The following is a 20,090-nucleotide window of genomic DNA, read 5'->3' on the forward strand; positions in this document are numbered from 1 at the left end:
TCGAATCCGTGATCTTAGTCCTATTTTTCGATTGAGCTGTTTCGTTGGAGGATTAAAGGAAGAACTCAAGCATGATGTCAAGCTGCTTCGTCCTGCTACAGTTCATGAGGCCATGAATTTTGCTCACGAAGTGGAGGCTAAACTTCAGAAGTTGAGGTATGCACATTTTGCTGGAAATTTTAAGTCAAGATTGCCTTTTTTACCCATTCAAAATGATTTAGTTCCTGCTAAAAATGAAGTTGCTCCTAGGAAGGATATGCCTGTCAAGAAATTAACCCCAGAAGAAATCCAATATAAACGGCAGAATCATCTTTGTTTTTATTGTGATGAAAAATTTGTGAGGGGTCATAAGTGTGCAAGGAAACAAATCTTGTTGTTGGATATGGGTTATAATAGTTCTGAAGAAGAGGAAATAGTTCATGAATTACAACAGATTGAACAAGTGGCTGAGGTAACTGCTTGTTGTATCACAGCTTGTGCTTTGTATGGTACTCCTGCTCCTCTTGCTATTAAGACTATGAAACTCACTGCTGTAATTAAAAACTGTCCGGTTGTGGTATTGTTAGACTCTGGAAGTTCTCATAATTTCATCGATCTTGGCATGGTTAAGAAGTTGGGTTGGAAGTTAGATCAGTCTCATATTTGTGATGTCATGATAGCTGATGGTGGACAAGTTCAGAGTAAGGGTTGTTGTGCTGCGGTTCCTTTAGCCATCGGGACTTATGTATATAACTCTGATATGTTTGCTTTGCCATTGGGAGGCTGTGACATTGTGCTTGGGGTTCAGTGGTTGAGAACTCTTGGTCCAATCTTGTGGGACTTTGAGAGATTAACTATGAAGTTTTGGCATGGGAATGAGCAAATCTGTTTGTCCAGTTCTAAGCCTCAGCTTCCACAGCCTATTTCTTGTCAACAGATGGACAAGTTGTTGCATTCAGGTTGTTATGGTGTGATTCTTTGTGCTGTAGAATGTGAAAATATGGCCAAACCCGCAGAAGATTTATCCTCACCACAACAGCATGAATTGCAAGCCTTATTGGATTCTTTTTCTGCTGTCTTTGGCACCCCAACTACACTACCTCTTGTGAGAGAACATGATCATCGGATCCCACTAATTTCTGGTTGTAAACCACCAAGCATTAGACCATATGCTTATGGACCACTTCAAAAGTCAGAGATTGAAAAGTGTGTCAAGGAGCTGCTGGACTCTGGATTTATACGAAATAGTCATAGCCCTTTTTCTTCTCCTGTTTTGTTGGTCAAGAAGAAGGATAGCACATGGAGAATGTGCATGGATTACAGACAGTTAAATGAGTTCACTATAAAAGATAAGTATCCAATTCCACTTATTGATGATCTGTTGGATGAATTGCATGGGGCAAAGTATTTTTCCAAATTGGACTTGAGGAGTGGCTATCATCAGATCAGAGTTCATCCAGAAGATATTGAAAAAACAGCTTTTCGGACTCACGAGGGACATTATGAATTCCTTGTTATGCCATTCGGTTTGACAAATGCTCCTGCCACATTTCAAGGTTTGATGAATGAGATTTTTCGGAATTGTTTACGGAAGTTTGTCTTGGTATTTTTTGATGATATTCTTGTTTACAGTACTTCATGGTCAGATCGTTTGAGGCATTTACGTACTGTTTTGGAAATTTTAAAGCATCATCAACTTTTTGTCAAGATGTCCAAGTGTGCCTTTGGAGTTTCTACTATTGAATATTTGGGTCACATCGTCTCTAGGCAAGGAGTTTCAGCTGATCCTTCCAAATTAAACGCAGTGGCTGGTAGCTGTACCTATTTCTGTTAAAAGTTTGAGAGGATTTTTGGGTCTCACAGGTTATTATCGGAAATTTATTCCTCACTATGGTAGGGAAAGTTTCCCTTTGACTCAGTTAACTAAGAAGGATGGATTTTTGTGGACTCCCGAGGCTACTGCTGCCTTTCACAGGCTCAAGGAACTCATGTTATCTCCTAGGGTGCTCGCCTTGCCAGATTTTACAAAACCTTTTATCATTGAGAGTGATGCTTCTGGCTCTGGTATAGGAGCTGTGTTACAGCAGGAAGGCATGCCTATTGCTTTTACCAGCAAGACTCTTGGTCCTAGAAACCAAGCCCTTTCCACTTACGAGAGGGAAATGATGGCAATTGTTCATGCCATCAAGAAGTGGCATCATTACTTACAAGGAAGACACTTGATCATTAAGACAGATCACCATAGTCTTAAATATTTTCTCAATCATAAGGCTCACACTCCTTTTCAGCAAAAATGGGTCACCAAGCTTTTGGGCTATGATTATGAGATACACTATAGGCAAGGGAGTGATAATAAAGCAGCTGATGCTTTGTCTAGATTTCCTATCAGTCACAGCTCTTCTACTGACCAAGTTCAAGTCTTTGCCATGGACAACTTGCCCATGGGAACTGATGTTTCTGGGCAGTATATTGAGAATTTGGCAATTACATATCCTTATCACAGTTGGATGGATGATTTACGACGGTACAATGAGGGTGATCCTTGGATTCTTAATAAAAAACATGAAGTTCTAGCTGTTGCTGGTCTTACACAATCCCCTCATGCATCATCTCTTTCTACAACAAATCAATTACTCAAGTTTCACATTGACAATGGTCTCCTTAAATATAACTCCAGAATAGTCCTCAGTCCTGATTCGATTTGGGAGCCCAAAGTTTTTGCTGCTCATCACTCAGTTCCAACGGCTGGTCATGCTGGGTTCTTGAAGACTTATCAAAGACTTTCTCGGAGTTTTTATTGGCCAGGTATGAAACATGATGTGCAAAAAATGGTAGCTGAATGCCACATCTGTCAACAACATAAGTATGAAACTGTGACTCCTGCTGGATTATTGCAACCCTTGCCTATACCGGATAAGGTATGGACTGATATCTCAATGGATTTTATTGTTGGCTTACCCCCTTGCCAAGGGAAATCTGTCATTTTTGTAGTAGTTGATCGTCTGAGCAAGTATGCCCATTTCATTGCTTTATCCCATCCTTATTCAGCTGCTACCATTGCTCAGCTCTTTGTGGACCATGTGTTTAAGTTACATGGTATGCCTAGCTCCATTGTTTGCGACAGGGATCCAGTATTTGTTAGTGATTTCTGGAAAGAATTCTTCAAATTGCATGATGTAGCTTTACGGATGAGCTCTGGTTATCATCCCCAGATTGATGGCCAAACTGAAGTGGTTAATCGGTGTTTGGAGACCTATTTGAGGTGTTTTGCTGCTGCTCAGCCCAAAAAATGGTTGCTTTGGTTATCTTGGGCAGAATTTAGCTATAATACAGCCTATCATACATCAACCAAGTTAACCCCATTTGAAGTTGTTTATGGTCAGCCCCCACCCAGGGTTACACCATATGAGCCAAGCACTACCAGATTTGCCAATGTTGTGAAGCTTGGCTGCCAGAGACAGAGTGTTGACCTTGCTGAAGTCTAATCTCCTTATGGCACAGACTCGAATGAAGACTCAAGCTGATAAACATCGCTCTGAAAGGGAATTTCAGGTTGGGGATATGGTGTATTTGCGTTTGGTACCTTACCGGTTACAGTCCTTGGCTGCTCACTCATACCACAAACTTTTGCCCAAATTTTATGGCCCTTATGAGATACTGGAGAAGTTGGGACCAGTGGCTTACAAACTCCAATTGCCTACTGGTTGTAAGATCCACCCTGTATTTCATGTTTCTTGTTTGAAGAAGCATTTGGGAACTCATGTGACTCTTTCGTTAACATTACCTCGGATTACTGAAGATGGTATTGTGCAAGATGAGCCACTGGCTATTTTGGAAAGGAAGTTAGTCAAATGTGGTAATGCTGCGGGGGTGGATGTCCTAGTACATTGGAAGGGTCATACACCAGAGGATGCCACGTGGGAGGACTACCATGACCTACAGGCGATTTCCAGAATTCATTGCCCAGTTGAAGCTGCTTTCAATTCCAGATGAATCATGTTGCAATTGCTGTAGCAACTCTGTTTTTTGTTCTAATAAGTTTTCAATGCTTGTAAACTTAGCTTCAAAGGGAGGGGTAATGATAGGAATTAGGAGTTAGAGCCAAAACTGTAAAACAGTTTTGGATAGTTAGTTAGCCACGTGTCAAGTGTTAGTTGGGGAATCTGTTACAATTACTGTTGTATCCTTGAAGGTGGCTTTATTACCAATTTGGGGAGCCATTGTACGTATTGTTGAGAAATATACAGAAACATTCTTTGGGTTCCCTCTGTTCTTGGTTAATGTCTAAGGTTGAAAGATAGAGTCCTATCAGTCATTGCCGGGAAAACACGGACCATCGCAGAAACGGGCGGTTATTGGGCTAAGGAAGCCCGTTCGCGGCTCTAGTGTCGTCGTTCCCACCCGGTACGGACCCAACGTCGTGGCTTGCTTTCGGATGGCGGATCGGGAAGACGAGGACAAGGAGTCGCAGGACGAAGCTGCGTAGGTTGTTGAGTCGGGTGCAGGGGATCAGAGCTTGAGGTTGTCGAGGAAGCTTAAGGGTGAGATACGATTTTAGAAGGCTTTTAAACAAAAGGGTAAAATTGTATTTTACCTTAATAATTTAGACTGGCCCAATGAATGTGGGCCTCCTTTTCGGCCAAATCCAAAACAAAATTTAATTCATATGTATCAAAACCAAAACAGAAATACTCTAGATATCAAATCCTCATTAATAAAGATTTTTATGTCTAATACCTAATTTTTTAATTAATTTTTAACCACTTTTATACTTATTGTTAATCTAATTACTCTACTCTCTTTTAGATTCTTTTGTGAAAATAATGAAGGAGCATATAGTGTTGCTCATTATGCATTATTTTTATCGAACCTATCTTTTTAAAATCTCCTAATATCGTTGAAGATGTAACAATAAACATGGCCGGTCTCGAGATTTTGAGGGCCCTGTGCTAACCATAAACCGAGGCCTCACATAAGCTAATACAAACTTACACAATTATGTAATGTCATACAATAAATGTTCTTTTTTCTTAAAGTGACCAAAGTACCCCTACTCCCAAGGGCAAAATTGAAATTTCACAAAAGAATTAAATTTGATTAAATCGATTAAATTGTATCAGGGATGTTATACCTTTTGAATAATCACCATGATTGTGACGATAAGTCTTTGTCGTAATACATCATATTCAGATATTAAATATTTTTTAACACCTAATTTATTTTGTATCAATATTCCATGAACATCATTAATTGTGACTTTTTTGGTTGAGTTAGTTGGATGCATTATTTATGTAAAATTAAATATCTTTTTAACACCTAATTTATTTTGTATCAATATTCTAAGAACATCATTAATTGAATGCAACTTTTTTGGTTGAGTTAGTTGGATGCAGTATTTTTGCAAAATTAAATATCCGAGCATATATAAAAACAATCGTGTACCACTTTACTAACTCTCTATAGGACACACTCCCATACTACGTACACTATAATTACTTGCATTTAAAGCATCCACAATGGGGTCTCTAAACCACCTCCTTAGACAAATTTTAGGGAGGAATTGGAAAAATACAACTTCAACCATACTCCCTATTCATTTATTAAAATAGAGAGACCTCTAGGAACTCCTAAATTTGAGGAGAGAGAAAGAACTCCTAGTGGCTCCTTATAATTTAATAATGTTTCATTTTATGCATAGTTTAAACTTTTAATTAATATAATTATATTTATTTATTTATTTATAGAGATGACAACCAATCATATTGAATTAAAAAATAACTATAGTATTTATGACTTCCTAACTTAGGGAGTATGATTGGAGTTCAAATTTTATAGAGTTCCTAAAATAACTTTTGTGTGTTTTTAGCTAAATTTTAACTAAATAATAGGGAGCATGACCTTTGCCTACATAATTACTGACTAATTCCTTGTGATTGGGTATTTATTATTTCAGTATGTGGTTGTGAAAGTAGTTGGGATATTGAATGTTGGTGTTGACATTGGACAAGCTGCTTTAAACAGTGGTTGCAACATGATGTGATTGATAGACAGCAGAGCAGTTTTTATCTTTCAACGAAAACAATAAGTTTCAAAAAAACAAACCAAAACTTTAATTTGACCCCAATTGTCATTATGGTGGTTTTGCTGCTAGCTAGGTCACATTTGCATATGACTCTGTTCTTTAAAGAAATTTTACTAGTCCTATATGTAATAAATTTTCAACTATAATTTTTATTCTACTTTTTGCAATTTTATTTTTTATTTTTATTTTTGTCATTCGATAGGGAGGGAAATGGGGGAGTATTATATTGGGTTACCTTAAGATTGTCTTTTACGTGAATCGAACTTGGGTGCACTCAAAGCCGGTCTTGAGATTTTGAGGGCCTGTGCTAACCTTAAGCTAACACAAACTTACATCATTACGTAATGCCATACAATAAATGTTTTTTTTAAAGTGACAAAAGTACCTCTACTCCCAATGGCAAAATTGAAATTTCACAAAAGAATTAAATTTGATTAAATTGATTAAATTGTATCAGGGATGTTACACCTTTGAATAATCACCATGATTGTGACGATGAGTCTTTGTCGTAATAGATCATATTCATATTTTAAATATATTTTAACACCTAATTTATTTTGTATCAATATTCCAAGAACATCATTAATTGAATGCGACTTTTTTGGTTGAGTTAGTTGGATGCATTATATTTGCAAAATTAAATATCTTTTTAACACCTAATTTATTTTGTATCAATATTCCAACAACATCATTAATTGGATGCAACTTTTTTGGTTGAGTTAGTTGGATGCATTATTTTTGCAAAATCAAATATCTTTTTAACACCTAATTTATTTTGTATCAATATTCCAAGAACATCATTAATTGGATGCAACTTCTAAACCGCCTCATTTTCACAAATCACGAGCTCTGCAACTTTCTAAATTGTAACCAGTTCAATCCAATCCAATCCAATCCAATCCAATCATGTTGAAGAAAACCCAAGAATAGCCAATATGTCCGATGATGAACAAAACGTCACTGAGCTGGTCAACAGCAAACCCCACAACTTTCGCTCGCTGCTTTCTTCTTCCCAGAGGGACTTTGTTGTCCGCAACAATGGTGATAAGGTATATTTTCACCTTTCAATATATGATTGTTTTAGATTATCTTATGTTCATTTCTTTTCAGGAAAATATGGGTATGGGGACAATTTGTGATAATAGTGGAATTATAGTCACTTTTGGGTCTTTGAATATAGTTTGTCATATTGTGTCGTATCGCCGTACCCGTGTCTGTATCCATGTAACATAGGTCATTACACTAGTAGATAAACAAATTCGCAAATAGAAAATAAATGGAGGTTGAGTGTTTGAGTGGCATAAGAAAAACCAAGTTACTATCTTCAATTTCTCTATTTGCAAGGTTTTGTATTTGGTTAGGCAAGTTCATATCAAGTATGGGTGAATTGTATTTCAGCATTTGTTTGTGTAATTTGTTCGGATATCTGTACAGTGTATTAATTTGAATAGTGGTTTATTTAAAAAAAGTGATTAGGAAAGTTCATAGAAATAGTGTAAAAGCATATTGATTATTAAGATGTAGAGGGGTTTGGATCTAGCATAGGCGTTGGTAATCGTATCTAAGCAATGGTAGATCCACAGAGGAGCAAGGGATTTTAAGATATCGTGGACAATTCTAGTTTATAATGTGGTTGTTTCTATTAATTATGAATTATAATATTATGGTTTCAATTTTGTAGGTGTATTTTGTATAGAATTTTTTTTAACATTTTACACGTTGACCCTTAAGAGGAAAGTACCTGGATCCGCCACTGTATCTTTGGATCCTGTGGGGATAATACAAGGGAGGAATCATTTGTTAAATTCTTGATTTACAGATTAAAGTTGAAAGCTTGGAGGGGAAAAATCTTGGGTTGTACTTTTCTGCATCATGGTGCAGTCCATGTCAACGGTTCACCTCGGCTTTAGTAGAGGCCTACAATGAACTTTCTCCAAAAGGCGATTTTGAGGTTGTATTTATCTCAGCTGATGAAGATGATGAGTCATTCAATGGGTACTTCTCCAAGATGCCATGGCTTGCAATTCCGTTTTCTGATTCAGAGGCACGTGATTGCATGAATGAACTGTTCAAGGTCATAGGAATACCCCATCTTGTGATCCTTGGTGAAGATGGCAAAGTTTTGTGTGACAGTGGAGTTGAGATTATTCAGGAGTATGGAGTAGATGGCTATCCTTTTACACCAGAAAAGATAAAAGAACTAAAGGATCAAGAAGAAGTACATAGAATGGATCAGTCCTTGAAAACGATCTTGGTCTCTCACTTACGTGACTTTGTAATTTCAAATGACGGAAAGAATGTAAGTTTCAATGTCACTGCTTGTTTATGCTATTAACTACTAGTCTCATTTTTTATACATGTATCAGAAAATGTAATTTGGGCCCCAATCTGACTGTTGTTCTCAATGTGCGCATATGTTAAGGTGCCTGTCTCTGAACTTGAAGGGAACATAGTGGGTCTCTATTTTTCATTGTCTGTATACAGTCCATGTGTTGACTTTACTCCAAAACTTTTGGAGGTTTATGAGAAGCTAAAAGCAAATGGAGAGAGCTTTGAGGTTGTGGTGATACCACTTGATGATGATGAAGAATCATTCAAGCAAGATTTTAAGAGCATGCCTTGGTTTTCTTTGCCAATCGGGGACAAAAATGTTGAGAAGTTGGCTGGATACTTTGAGCTTTCAACCTTACCCACTTTGGTTATTATTGGGGCAGATGGTAAAACTATTAGTAAGAACGTTGCTGAGGCTATAGAAGAGCATGGGGTTCTGGCTTACCCCTTCACCCCAGAGAAGTTTGCAGAGCTTATTGAGATAGAAAAGGCAAAGGAGAAAGCTCAAACCCTGGAGTCAATTTTGGTATCTGGGGATCGAAACTTTGTCATTGGAAAAGGTGGAACTGAGGTAAGATAATAGTTTTTAACCTCCTTTTATGGTTTCAAAAGTGATATTTTTTTGTGCATTGTGGTGCAAAAATCCCACAGGTTCCTTTTGTCAGGGTAGGTGACATCTATCTGTGTGCGTGTTTGTGCTGTTTGTGGTAATAAGTGAATGACAACTATTATTTGTGGATTTAGATTCTTGTGTCAGATCTGGTGGGGAAGAACATCCTCCTTTATTTCTCAGCTCATTGGTGCCATCCATGCCGTGCCTTTCTACCAAAACTTGTTGAAGCCTACCACAAGATTAAGGCAAAGGATGATGCATTTGAAGTTATTTTCATCTCTAATGACAAAGACCAAGGCGATTTTGATGAGTTTTTCTCTGGAATGCCATGGCTTGCTCTTCCCTTTGGTGACTTGAGAAAAGCATCCTTGAGCCACAGATTCAAGGTGAGAGGCATCCCCATGCTCGTAGCCATTGGTCCTACTGGCCAAACAGTCACAAAAGAGGCAAGAGACCTCGTTATGTAGCATGGGGCAAATGCTTATCCTTTCACTGAAGAGCGGCTAAAAGAGATAGAAGCAGAGTTTGAGGAGATGGCAAAGAGGTGGCCTAAGAAGTTGAAGAGTGCCCAACATGAGGAGCACGAGCTCACGCTTGCTCGCCGTAAAAGTTATGTATGTGACGGGTGTGGTGAACCGGGAGGGGCGTGGTCATTCTATTGTGAGGAGTGTGACTTTGATCTCCACCCAAAATGTGCATTGGAGAAAGATAGAGGAACCAAAAGTGATGCCAAGCAGGAACAAGATCCTCCTCAAGAAGGATGGGTGTGCGATGGTGATGTGTGTAAAAAAGCTTAAGAATAAGTATGTGTGTGATTTAGAGCTTAAAATCTCATATGGAGATTATTAGAGACTTGTTTATGTTGAATAGTTTCTTTCTGTTGTGTCCCAATGTATTGTCGTCCCATATGGTACAATGTTATTCTATTATAAGATCTGGTGAGGTTGTGCATTTACATCGAATTGAAACTTTTCTTGGCAATTCCCAATTACTTTTTACTTTACAATCTACCACTTTTTTTTAAATTACATGTCTTAAATTTTAGTTGTATTCCAATTTTAGGATCTATGATTTTATTTAAATCCATTGTCTAACAACTACACGTAGCGTTAGTAAGAATTTTTAACTCCTACACGTCGCATTAGTAAGAATTTGTAACTCAAGTAGTTAAACGTTTACTCTTGAATCTAATATCATGTGTTTGATCATTTAAACGTTTACCAACATTGCTTGCTTATATAAAAAAGTACATATCACTTTAATATAAGGGAGATTCACTATTATACCCAATATGAGAGCCCAAATTATAAAAAAAACCTATATGAAATGGACTTTAGAAACAAACCCAAAGCTCATCTATAACATAACAAAAAGGTTTTTAACTTCCTTTAAATTACAAAACTGCCATTAATTTCTTAAAACAAACACAACCCAAAAACCTCATAAAAAGCCCAAAACACTCAATATGACATCAAAGTAATTTAATAATCAAAATTAAATTCAATAGGGACAGTTGTCATTTTTTGCCTTTTTTTGGGGTTTGTTTATAGAAATTAAATCGTGTAGGGTTTATTTATAGTTTTTGTGCTAAGAATGGGTATATGACTAAATATCTCTTAATGTAATTGATGATTATTTGCACGCTGCCAATGTGTGTCTATAAATATGTTGGGCAAGGCATGGCCTACACATGAAGGTTCATTTTATTTTTGTCATAAACATGAAATAAAGGTCAGACTAAAAAAAACATGAAATAAAGGAGACTTGACCCAAAAGAGTTCATTTTTCCTGTTGCCATTTTCTATGTGCCACCTTGTTTCTCCCTTATTTTTGTAACACATGTCCTCTGATTCACCATTAATCGAACTCTGTTAACTTATCATTCAATTATCTGTTAATCTATCATTCAATTAAAAAACATTAAAACTAAAAAAGTAAAAACCCAACAACCCAATAGCCCCCGAGGAACCACCTACCAACTCCAACAGCGGCCCACCACAACCATCCCACGGTCTCCCCCATCCTCTCTCTCTCTCTCTCTCTCTCTCTCTCTCTCTCTCTCTCTCTCTCTCTCTCTCTCTCTCTCTCTGTGTGTGTGTGTTATGGATGAGGATCTAAGGAGAATCAAGTGTTGGTTTTTGGGACGAAATAGATCTGCCAAAGATCAAAAGGCTCCAAGGCTGAAACTTTGAAGAACTAAAAAATCTAAAAAAGATACCTTTCAAGATTTTCCGGCGTCGTCGAGGAGGAATGCCTGTGGTTGTTTGGAGAGAAAATTTTGATTTAGTGAGGAAGGGCAAGCAAGCATGACTATTGATGATTCACTTGAAGTAGAGATTAGGTTGGGCAGTTCAACAATCTTGATATGGTTATGCAATTTTAAGAAAGAGAAAATGAGGCTTGGGGCAGTAGAGGCAGAGGTTGTTGCCATTGGGTTGCAGAGAAGATGAAGAAATCAGGTTTGTATAATTATTAAATTTAATTTTAATAAAAATTAATAGATTCAACAGAGTCAGAGTTCTGAAATGATACATGTCAAAAGAATAAGGAGGACATGATGGGCACAAAGAAAATAGTAACATGAAAATTGAACTCGACCCAAAGTCGTCGCCAACTTCTATTGAAATAATAAAATAATATTATATTATGTTAACATAACCACGATATAGCTTTTTGTTTTGTTTTGTTTTGTTTTGTTTTGTTTTTTGTGGTCTAAAGCATACCTTAAGTTGTATATGTTGAATATGATCTAGCATAAGCATATACACAATCATGCTCCTTATTTTTTAGTTAAAATTTAGTTAAAAACACAAGAAAGCTATTTTAGAAGCTCCTTATAAAATTTCAACTCCAACAATGCTTCATAGTTGGGGAATCATAAATGATTTATTTCTTTTTTAAGTTTAGCATAAATGCTTCCTCTTCATATAAAATTATAATAATAAATAGTAAAGCATCATTTAATTATAAGAAGCCACTAGTAGTCCTTTCTCTCTCCTTAGATTTAGGAGCTCCTAGAGGTCTCCTTATTTTAGAAGTTGGATAAGGAGTATGGTTGGATGTGAGTTTTCTCACATCATCCCTAAATTTTATGTAAGGAGGTAGTTTATGGAGTCCATTGTGGATGCTCTTATGAGCTTCATAGGATTCTGCTAGGTGGGATGAGAAAGGTTGGGAGGAGTACGAGAACATTTTGTGATTTTTGGGCCTGATAGGCTTAAAGCTTACGGGTTTAGTTTTATTTGAGTCCTAACATGGGCCGCATGGGTTGGACAACGGACGCCTATGTCAATGTCAATAGTGGGCTTCTTCTTTTTACACAAAAATAAAAGGATGCAACAAGAGGACTTCCTAGGAGGTCACCCATCCTAGTACTACTCTCACCCAAACTCGCTTAACTTCGGGGTTCTAATGGAATCCGGTGCATTTGAGTTGGGATGATCGCATCCGTCAATAGTGAACCTTCATCGAGAGTTTTCGGCTTTTCTTTACGAGCCCATGCGTCATATATTTAGTCGTTTTGTCAGATCAATCAATGCTAGATTTACATTATGCATTATTGTCGTCTTCCTCAACTAATTACTCCACTTTCTTTTAGATTTCCTTTATCAATTGGAAGGAAAAGTCGAAATTTGGGTGTTTTCAAAATTATAAAGAAAAAAACCAACCAAATTAGGAGCCAATTAGGAAAAAAAGACAAGAAGTGGTGAAAAATGAAAGATTGAAAGAAATGTCTTGACAATGAGGGCTATTGAATAGTTTTGTGAGTGTTCACACCAAAACAAAAGAACAATAGTTTTGGCTCAAGTTTCAGTTGTTAACGTTTTTGTGAAACTAATTACATAGTCTTTTTCGTTATACTTTATTTTTATCGGATATATCATTCAACATGTTTTAATAGATGATATTATGTAACAATGTTTTGCTTCAATCTATTTCATCCTTTTCTCTATATATAAAAAAGAGACGATAGTTTTCTCGTCAATGTGAACACAAGCATTACTATTCCAATGTTCACACTTCTAATAAATTATGAATTGCAAGGAATCGAGAACCTGATTTAATGTTTGTTTTTTAAATTATATTGAGCAGCCAAGCTACAAAGTAGATTTAAAAAATGACTACATGCTTAAATGCTATGGACGGAATTTATATTTACTTTGGTGAATTGCATTTAAAAAAACAAAAGGTAATAGAACAATAACTTTATCACATTCACACCTTGAAACTAATCAAGTCACGGAAAAAAGATGGGATGCATATCTCTCCAACTAGGGTCCACGCAAGTAAACAGTGGTGGACCTACAAAGGAGGAAGGAGGTGCAATTGCATCTTCCCTTGTTGGAAAAAGCTTTGGAGGTGCTGGAGTTCCGCCTCTGCTATGGTGCCCACCAACTACTTGAGCAAATGCCTGAACAATATTCTTCTTTCGCTGGCTATGTTGTTGTGCTGCTAGGTTGCGTGTAGCGCCTTATTTATTTTTAAAAAGTCCTGGCCAAAAAGATGTCATTTTGGGCCAGGTGAAAAACAAAAAAAACTTCCAAACTGCCGACACGGAACGAAAGCCTTTGTGAATGTGACTTTACTTAGGAATTGGCTTAATTTCCTAGACTTGTAATTGTGTCCTCGCTGTGTAGATTTAGACCTAGTTTTTAGGCAAATTAACTTGGGCCACAAGACTTATCCAGATTGAGCAGATCAAGGGTTGACTATGTCTACAAAGTAATTTGCATTTGCCTATCATATTAGGAAAACTATATTTTTGTGATTTAGTTTTATTAGGAATGAAATTCACAATAAAATCAATCAGCAAAATTGTTTTCCTGTTTTTTCACGTTAAAACCAATTCTACTTTTTCCTACTCTTTTTGGAACATGATTTCTATTGATATAAAACAAAGCTTGAAGACCTTTGTTACTCACTCCTGCAAAAACTAATTTGGGAGATTTATATTGAGAGAAGCAAAGGTGAGTTCATGAAAAATTAGAATGATAAAGCAACTTTGTGAAGCTTTTTAATTCTAGTTTGCATCTTCATATTTCATAGTCTATATTGGAAGCTGTGTGCAATAGAAGCTATGTGTGGGCATGCTTGTTCATGAGGATCATCAATTCGAGAGAGTTCAAGCAAGGATTGAGTAAGGCGGGATAGATTCTTGTTTAGAGTTTATCTTCTTGAGTCTTGTAATAGTCCATTCTTAGTGGAGTTCTAGAAGTTTTTCCCAGTTGGGTTTTTTCCTCGTACCATTGGGTACAAAAATCCTTGTGTTAATTTACTTATGCTGCAAGATTTTATTAGTTAGATTTGGGATTGACATCCTTGTCCAATGCTATTCCGGCTATTTATTTACTCTACCTGAGGCACGATTTCCATTGGCATCAGAGCAAGTCTCTAAAATTTTAGAGAGATCCTAGGGGTTACTCAAGATGGAACGACATTATGGGTCTTCTTCGCATCCTCCTCAGTTCAATGGTGAAAACTATGGAGAATGGAAAGCTAGGACGCAGGCCTATATCTGGGCACAAGGAGATGATGTTTGGGATCTGATTTTGGAAGGATATGTTGCACCTACCAAGACTGAGAGAACTATTGAGAAACGGAAGATTGAGACAAAAGATGGTGTAGAAGAGAAAGATGTTGTGGTTAGTGAATTTCAAATTCCCAAGCCCAAGATAGAATTGACTATTGAAGAAAAGGCTATGAGTGTTTATAATCAGAAGGGTATACATGCCATATTTGCTGTTGTATCTTCCAAACAGTTTGCACATATCAAAAATAGCAAGACGTCAAAGGAAGCATGGGATAACCTTATGATTGTTGTTTATGAGGAGAATAACAAGGCCAAACAATCGAAGCTACAAAGACTTATATCACAGTTTGAAAAACTCAAAATGGGAGAGGAAGAACTTTATGTTGAATTCTATGAAAAAATTATTGGGATAGTCAATAGTTGTGCAAGCTTAGGAAAAGTTATACCATAAGTGGAAGTAGTAGAAAAAATTCTGAGATCATTGCCTATCAAACTTCATCCCAAGAAGACTGCCATAGAAGAGGCAAGAGATATAGATACTTTATCTCTTGCTGATCTTAGTGGAGCCTTGCAAACCTATGAGTCAGAGTTGCGTCCTATAAAGAAGGCCAACAAGAATTTAGGATTGAAAGTTATAAAAGAAGAAGATGATGATTGTAATGAGATTGATCCGAAGCAACTTGCCTTAATCACTCGTCATTTTCAAAAGCTACTGAAGAAGCAAAATTCTAAAGGAAGTGGTTCATGTACAAGATCTTCTATAAACAAGATGTCAAAAGATGGGTCTCAAAGATTCATTCCCAAATCTGAAGGAAGGAAGTGTTATGCATGTTCAGGGTATGGACATGAAGCCAAAGAGTGTGCAAACACTATCTCTAAACAAAAAGAGGAGAAGAAAGCCCTGAAAGCCTCTTATAATTCTTGGAGTGATAGTAAGTCAGATATGTCCGAGGCTGAGGAGGAAGAGATTGCTTTTGTTGCCCTTGAAAACAATGATGAATCCGATGATTCAGATGAGGAGGACGTAGATATTGAAGAAACTAGAGAAAGGTACACGGAATTGTATCTTAACTTTGACAAAGTGAAGAAACAAAATGATGGACTGAAGATCAAAGTGCAAAAAAAAGAGGATGAGTGGCAGAGGACTGAAACATCTCTTCGATCCCAAGTCAACAACTTACTTGCTGAGAGAGACTTGTTGAAGGAAAAGCTTAACGAAGCTGAGGAGAAACTGCAGACATTGATTATAGGAGCTGAAAAACTTGACAGAATGATTGAAATGGGTAAACCAAATGGTGACAAAACAGGTATAGGCTTTAAACCCTCCTCTTCAACTAATTCTGTGACTAAATTTGTTAAACCTATTATTAATTCTAACAGTGTTGCTTCTGATATTGCCTCTAAAAATATGAATGCAATTGTTTTACATGATAATGTTATGACTAGTTTTATGCCAAAAAGGTTTAATCAAGTGTGTCATGGTTGTGGTGAAACATGTCATATTAGGCCAAGATGTCAAAATAGAGTTAAAAAGTTTAACAAGTTTACTGCATAAAATCTTCAAAATCAAATTTCAAAGTTAGCAAAATAAGTTAGCTGATTGTCAACTTTAATGCAATCTGGAACAATGAAGCAGAAATGGATATGGAAGAAAAAGGAACAAGCTGGATCAAGAAAAGAAAAAGTTCAAGAGAACTTGCTATGTTCCTTAGCTATCACTTCTGACATAGATGAGACTAATGTTGTTTGTATGGTTTCATTTACAGCTCTGAGTGCTTGTCTCAAAGACAAATGGTACTTTGATAGTGGTTGTTCTAGACATATGATAGGTGACAAAAATTGGTTTGAATCTTTCGTCGATATGAAGGTAAGTGGGTCTGTAACTTTTGGTGACGATAAGAAAGCTTGCATTTTAGGTAAAGGTACTGTCAAGATTGTTGGCTTACCTCCCTTAAATGATGTTATACTTGTTTATGGACTAACTACCAATCTGTTGAGTATTAGTCTGTTATGTGATGAGTTTGGAGAAGTTAAATTCAACACCGAAAATTGCATAGTTAGTGATCTAAGTGGCAAACAAGTTATATGTGCACCAATATCAAAAGAGAATTGTTATTGCACTAGCACTGACAATTTAAATTTGTGTTTCAGGGCAGCGGATGATCAAGTAGGGTTATGGCACAAAAGATTAGGACATGTGAATTATCTAGATTTGCTCAAGTTGTCAAAGAAGTCTTACGTTCGTGGACTACCATCACTAAGTGGAAAGCCTGAAGGAGTGTGTGGAGGATGTCAAATTGGAAAGCAAACTAGGACAGCTCATGATGCAACTAAGTTCATTGGAACCAATAGAATTCTTGAGCTTATGCATATGGATCTAGTAGGTCCAATGTCAATTCACAGCATTGGTGGTAAGAAATACATTCTTATTTTAGTTTATAACTTTTCAAGGTATACTTGGGTAGACTTTCTTGCTGCTAAATCCGATGCATTTGATTCATTTTCTAAAATTTGTTCTAAGATTCAAAATGAGAAAAATGATAAAGTAATTTGTCTTAGAACAAATCATGAGAATTTGAAAATGCATATTTTCATGATTTTTGCAATACTAATGGAATTGCTCATGAGTTTTCTGCCCAATAACTCCACAACAAAATGGTGTTGTTTAACGTAAGAATAGAGTACTGATTGAGATGGGAAGAGTCATGCTAAATGCTGCAAATCTAGCCAAGCATTTCTAGGCTGAAGCTGTTGTTACAACATGTTATACCTTAAATAGAGTGTATCTCGGACCAAGTACAAGCACCACACCATATGAGCTCTGGAAATGTAAGAAACCCAATGTAAGTCATCTTCGAATCTTTGGTAGTATTTGCTACATCTATAAGGATAGAGATTTGGTGGGAAAGTTTAATGCCCGGTACTTTTCTTGGGTACTCCTTAAATTCTAGAGCTTATAGAGTTTACAATCATTGAACCAAAATTGTCATGGAATCGATAAATGTTGTTATTGATGATTGCAAGACATATGAACCTTTTGATGAGTATATTGATATTACAGTGCCACAAAGTTTATCTAACGTGAAGGAAGTTTCTACAACCGATCACAGTGACATTAACATTCAAGACCACATTGCCACAACCATTGAGACTAGCAATACAAGTTCACAAGTTCAACGTCCAGGAGCAAAACATGTTCAACGAGATCATCAGGTCACAAATATTATTGGTGATCCCAATGCTCAAAGAATGACTTGAAGTCAAAAGGCTAAACTTATAGAAGAGATAAGCTATTTATGCTATGTATCTCATCTCGAACCAAAAAATGTCAAAGAGGTTGTTGTGGACAATGAATGGATCTTAGCTATGCAAGAGGAGCTCAATCAATTCACTAGAAATGATGTTTGGTATCTTGTTCCGAGACCAACTAACACCAATGTTATTGGTACAAAATGGATCTTCAGAAACAAGACAGATGAGAAGGGAAATGTTGTGAGAAATAAGGCAAGACTAGTTGCTCAAGGAAATATTCAAGTTGAAGGCATTGATTGCGATGAAACATTTGCTCCAGTTGCTCGCTTGGAATCCGCTAGATTGTTGCTGGCTATTGCTTGTCATCTAAAGTTCAAGTTGTATTAAATGGATGTCAAAAATGCATTTCTAAATGGCTTGCTTAAGGAAGAGGTGTATGTTGAACAACCTATAGGATTTAAAGACCCTTTTCATCCTGATCATGTGTATCGGCTTAGAAAGGCTTTGTATGGCTTAAAACAAGCTCCACGAGCGTGGTATGAGAGATTATCCTCTCATTTGTTGCTGAAAGGTTACACCAGGGGCACAATTGACAAAACCTTGTTTGTCAAAAGGGTTTATCATGATCTAATGGTTGCACAAATATATGTGGATGATATTGTTTTTGGTTCAACTTCAAATACCTTATTTTCTGAATTTACTGACGTCATGCAAAATGAATTTGAAATGAGTATGAGTGGTGAACTAACTTACATCCTTGGATTACAGGTACAACAATTAAAAGATGGGATGTTTCTATCTCAAACTAAGTATGCGAAGGACTTGGTTTCAAAGTTTGGATTGGAAAGTGCAAAGCCAGTCACAAATCTCATGAGCACCACCACCAAGCTTCATATAGATCTAACTGGAAAGATGTTGACCAGACACTTTACGGGAGCATGATAAGGAGTTTACTCTACTTAACTGCTAGTAGACCTGAGTTATCGTTTTCTATTTGTGTTTGTACACGATTTCAATCTTGTCCAAAAGAATCTCATTTACTCACTATTAAAAGAATCATTAGATATGTAAGTGGTACTCTCCAATATGGAATTTATACTCTCCAATATGGAATTTATTACTTATCTGATTCCAACATTGAAATTGAAGGTTATTTAGATGTAGATTGGGCTGAAAATATTGATAATCGAAAAAGCACATCTGGTGGCTGTTTTTATCTTGGAAATAATATGGTTCCATGGCACAGTAAGAGACAAAACTGTGTATCACTTTCCACAGCTTAAGCTGAGTACATTGCAGTCGGGAGTTGTTGTACTCAAGTTCTGTGGATGAAGCAAATGTTGTGTGGTTATGGCTTTAATCAAGGTAAGCTGCTCATTTTCTGTGATAATCAAAGTGCCATAAATATTTCTCAGGATCCTGTTAAGCATTCCCAAACCAAGCATATTGATATCCGACATCATTTTATTCGTGACGTTGGTTGAAGATGGGGTTCTTCGACTTGCTTATGTGAATAGTGACAATCAACTTACTGATATTTTTACAAAACCCTTAGATACTACTAGATTTGAACACCTCCGAAAGTTCATTGGCATTTGTACTATCTTTTGAATAGCTAGGCTACCGTCTCAAATGCATCTCATTGTGTAACACATTGCATTTTATTTTTTTTTCCATTTTTTTTTAATCTTCAATTTTTTTTTTTTCTATATATTTTGCTTTTGTTTTGATTGGTGTTCTTTACGGCTTGTTGGGAAATGAGCTAAACTCTCTTGAAATTGCTTCGTGGTTACTTGATCTTAGATTGACATCTCTCTTCCCAAAGTGTTTTACAACTGTGCATAATATTGAGATTGAACCTTTGGGATCAGTGGTTAAAATGGTCCTTTTGTTGAGTGCTTAGACTAACAACCCATAAAAATTCTTCTTGCACTCTGTCAATATTCTTGGTGTGTGCCCACTCTGTCAATATTCTTGGTGTGTGCCCTTGTGCAAAATTCAGTTGAGACCAAGTGAGCCACACATTGTCTTCATTAGGCCATGCTTCTATGACACTTGGACCGACTTTGTGTGTGTGTAATTATAGTTTTAAAAAAAACAAAAAAACAAAACAAAACCAAAACAAAAAACAATTAAGGGGCAGAATTTTTCAAGATGACATGATGTGGAAAAAGTTACCTGTAATTCCTATTGCATGGCATATTGAAAATCTTTACACATCTCACACTTGTTGGGAACTTAAAGCCAGTGGGTTAGAGTGTATAGCTACCATTGAAAGAAGGTGTCCATTGTCCCCCTGTTCG

At 36.6% G+C, this 20,090-nt stretch overlaps 3 protein-coding genes and 1 pseudogene across 3 annotated transcripts; 3 read left to right on the forward strand and 1 right to left on the reverse strand.

The window, feature by feature from the left end:
* Positions 1 to 3,486: 3,486 nt before the first annotated feature.
* On the forward strand, positions 3,487 to 3,972 carry LOC148919834 (uncharacterized). The gene has a single exon (XM_089044455.1). It carries the CDS (start codon positions 3,487 to 3,489, stop codon positions 3,970 to 3,972), a length of 486 nt encoding a protein of 161 aa, XP_088900581.1.
* Positions 3,973 to 6,840: 2,868 nt separating this feature from the next.
* Positions 6,841 to 9,967, forward strand: LOC103321771 (putative nucleoredoxin 1). Its single transcript, XM_016792048.2, has 4 exons — positions 6,841 to 7,110; positions 7,881 to 8,360; positions 8,484 to 8,963; positions 9,137 to 9,967. Exons 1-4 carry the CDS (start codon positions 6,997 to 6,999, stop codon positions 9,470 to 9,472), a joined length of 1,410 nt encoding a protein of 469 aa, XP_016647534.2. The 5' UTR covers positions 6,841 to 6,996; the 3' UTR covers positions 9,473 to 9,967.
* Positions 9,968 to 12,335: 2,368 nt separating this feature from the next.
* Positions 12,336 to 12,454, reverse strand: LOC148919835 (5S ribosomal RNA; annotated as a pseudogene).
* A 1,977-nt stretch (positions 12,455 to 14,431) lies between these two features.
* LOC148919836 (uncharacterized) lies at positions 14,432 to 18,174 on the forward strand. Its single transcript, XM_089044456.1, has 5 exons — positions 14,432 to 14,947; positions 15,041 to 16,006; positions 16,172 to 17,080; positions 17,560 to 17,748; positions 17,872 to 18,174. Exons 1-5 carry the CDS (start codon positions 14,432 to 14,434, stop codon positions 18,172 to 18,174), a joined length of 2,883 nt encoding a protein of 960 aa, XP_088900582.1.
* Positions 18,175 to 20,090: the final 1,916 nt, after the last annotated feature.

The sequence above is a fragment of the Prunus mume genome, linkage group LG2 (genome assembly GCF_029339155.1).
Source record: "Prunus mume cultivar Tortuosa linkage group LG2, ASM2933915v1, whole genome shotgun sequence".
NCBI classification, from domain to species: domain Eukaryota; kingdom Viridiplantae; phylum Streptophyta; class Magnoliopsida; order Rosales; family Rosaceae; genus Prunus; species Prunus mume.

Coding starts and splice junctions, on each gene's coding strand:
- LOC103321771 (XM_016792048.2), top strand. CDS start 6,997: ATGTCCGATGATGAACAAAACGTCACTGAGCTGGTCAACAGCAAACCC. Junction 8,361..8,483: donor TTTCAAATGACGGAAAGAAT/GTAAGTTTCAAT, acceptor GCATATGTTAAG/GTGCCTGTCTCTGAACTTGA. Junction 8,964..9,136: donor TTGGAAAAGGTGGAACTGAG/GTAAGATAATAG, acceptor TTGTGGATTTAG/ATTCTTGTGTCAGATCTGGT.
- LOC148919834 (XM_089044455.1), top strand. CDS start 3,487: ATGAAGACTCAAGCTGATAAACATCGCTCTGAAAGGGAATTTCAGGTT.
- LOC148919836 (XM_089044456.1), top strand. CDS start 14,432: ATGGAACGACATTATGGGTCTTCTTCGCATCCTCCTCAGTTCAATGGT. Junction 16,007..16,171: donor TGCCAAAAAGGTTTAATCAA/GTGTGTCATGGT, acceptor ACAATGAAGCAG/AAATGGATATGGAAGAAAAA. Junction 17,081..17,559: donor AAAATGAGAAAAATGATAAA/GTAATTTGTCTT, acceptor GATGATTGCAAG/ACATATGAACCTTTTGATGA.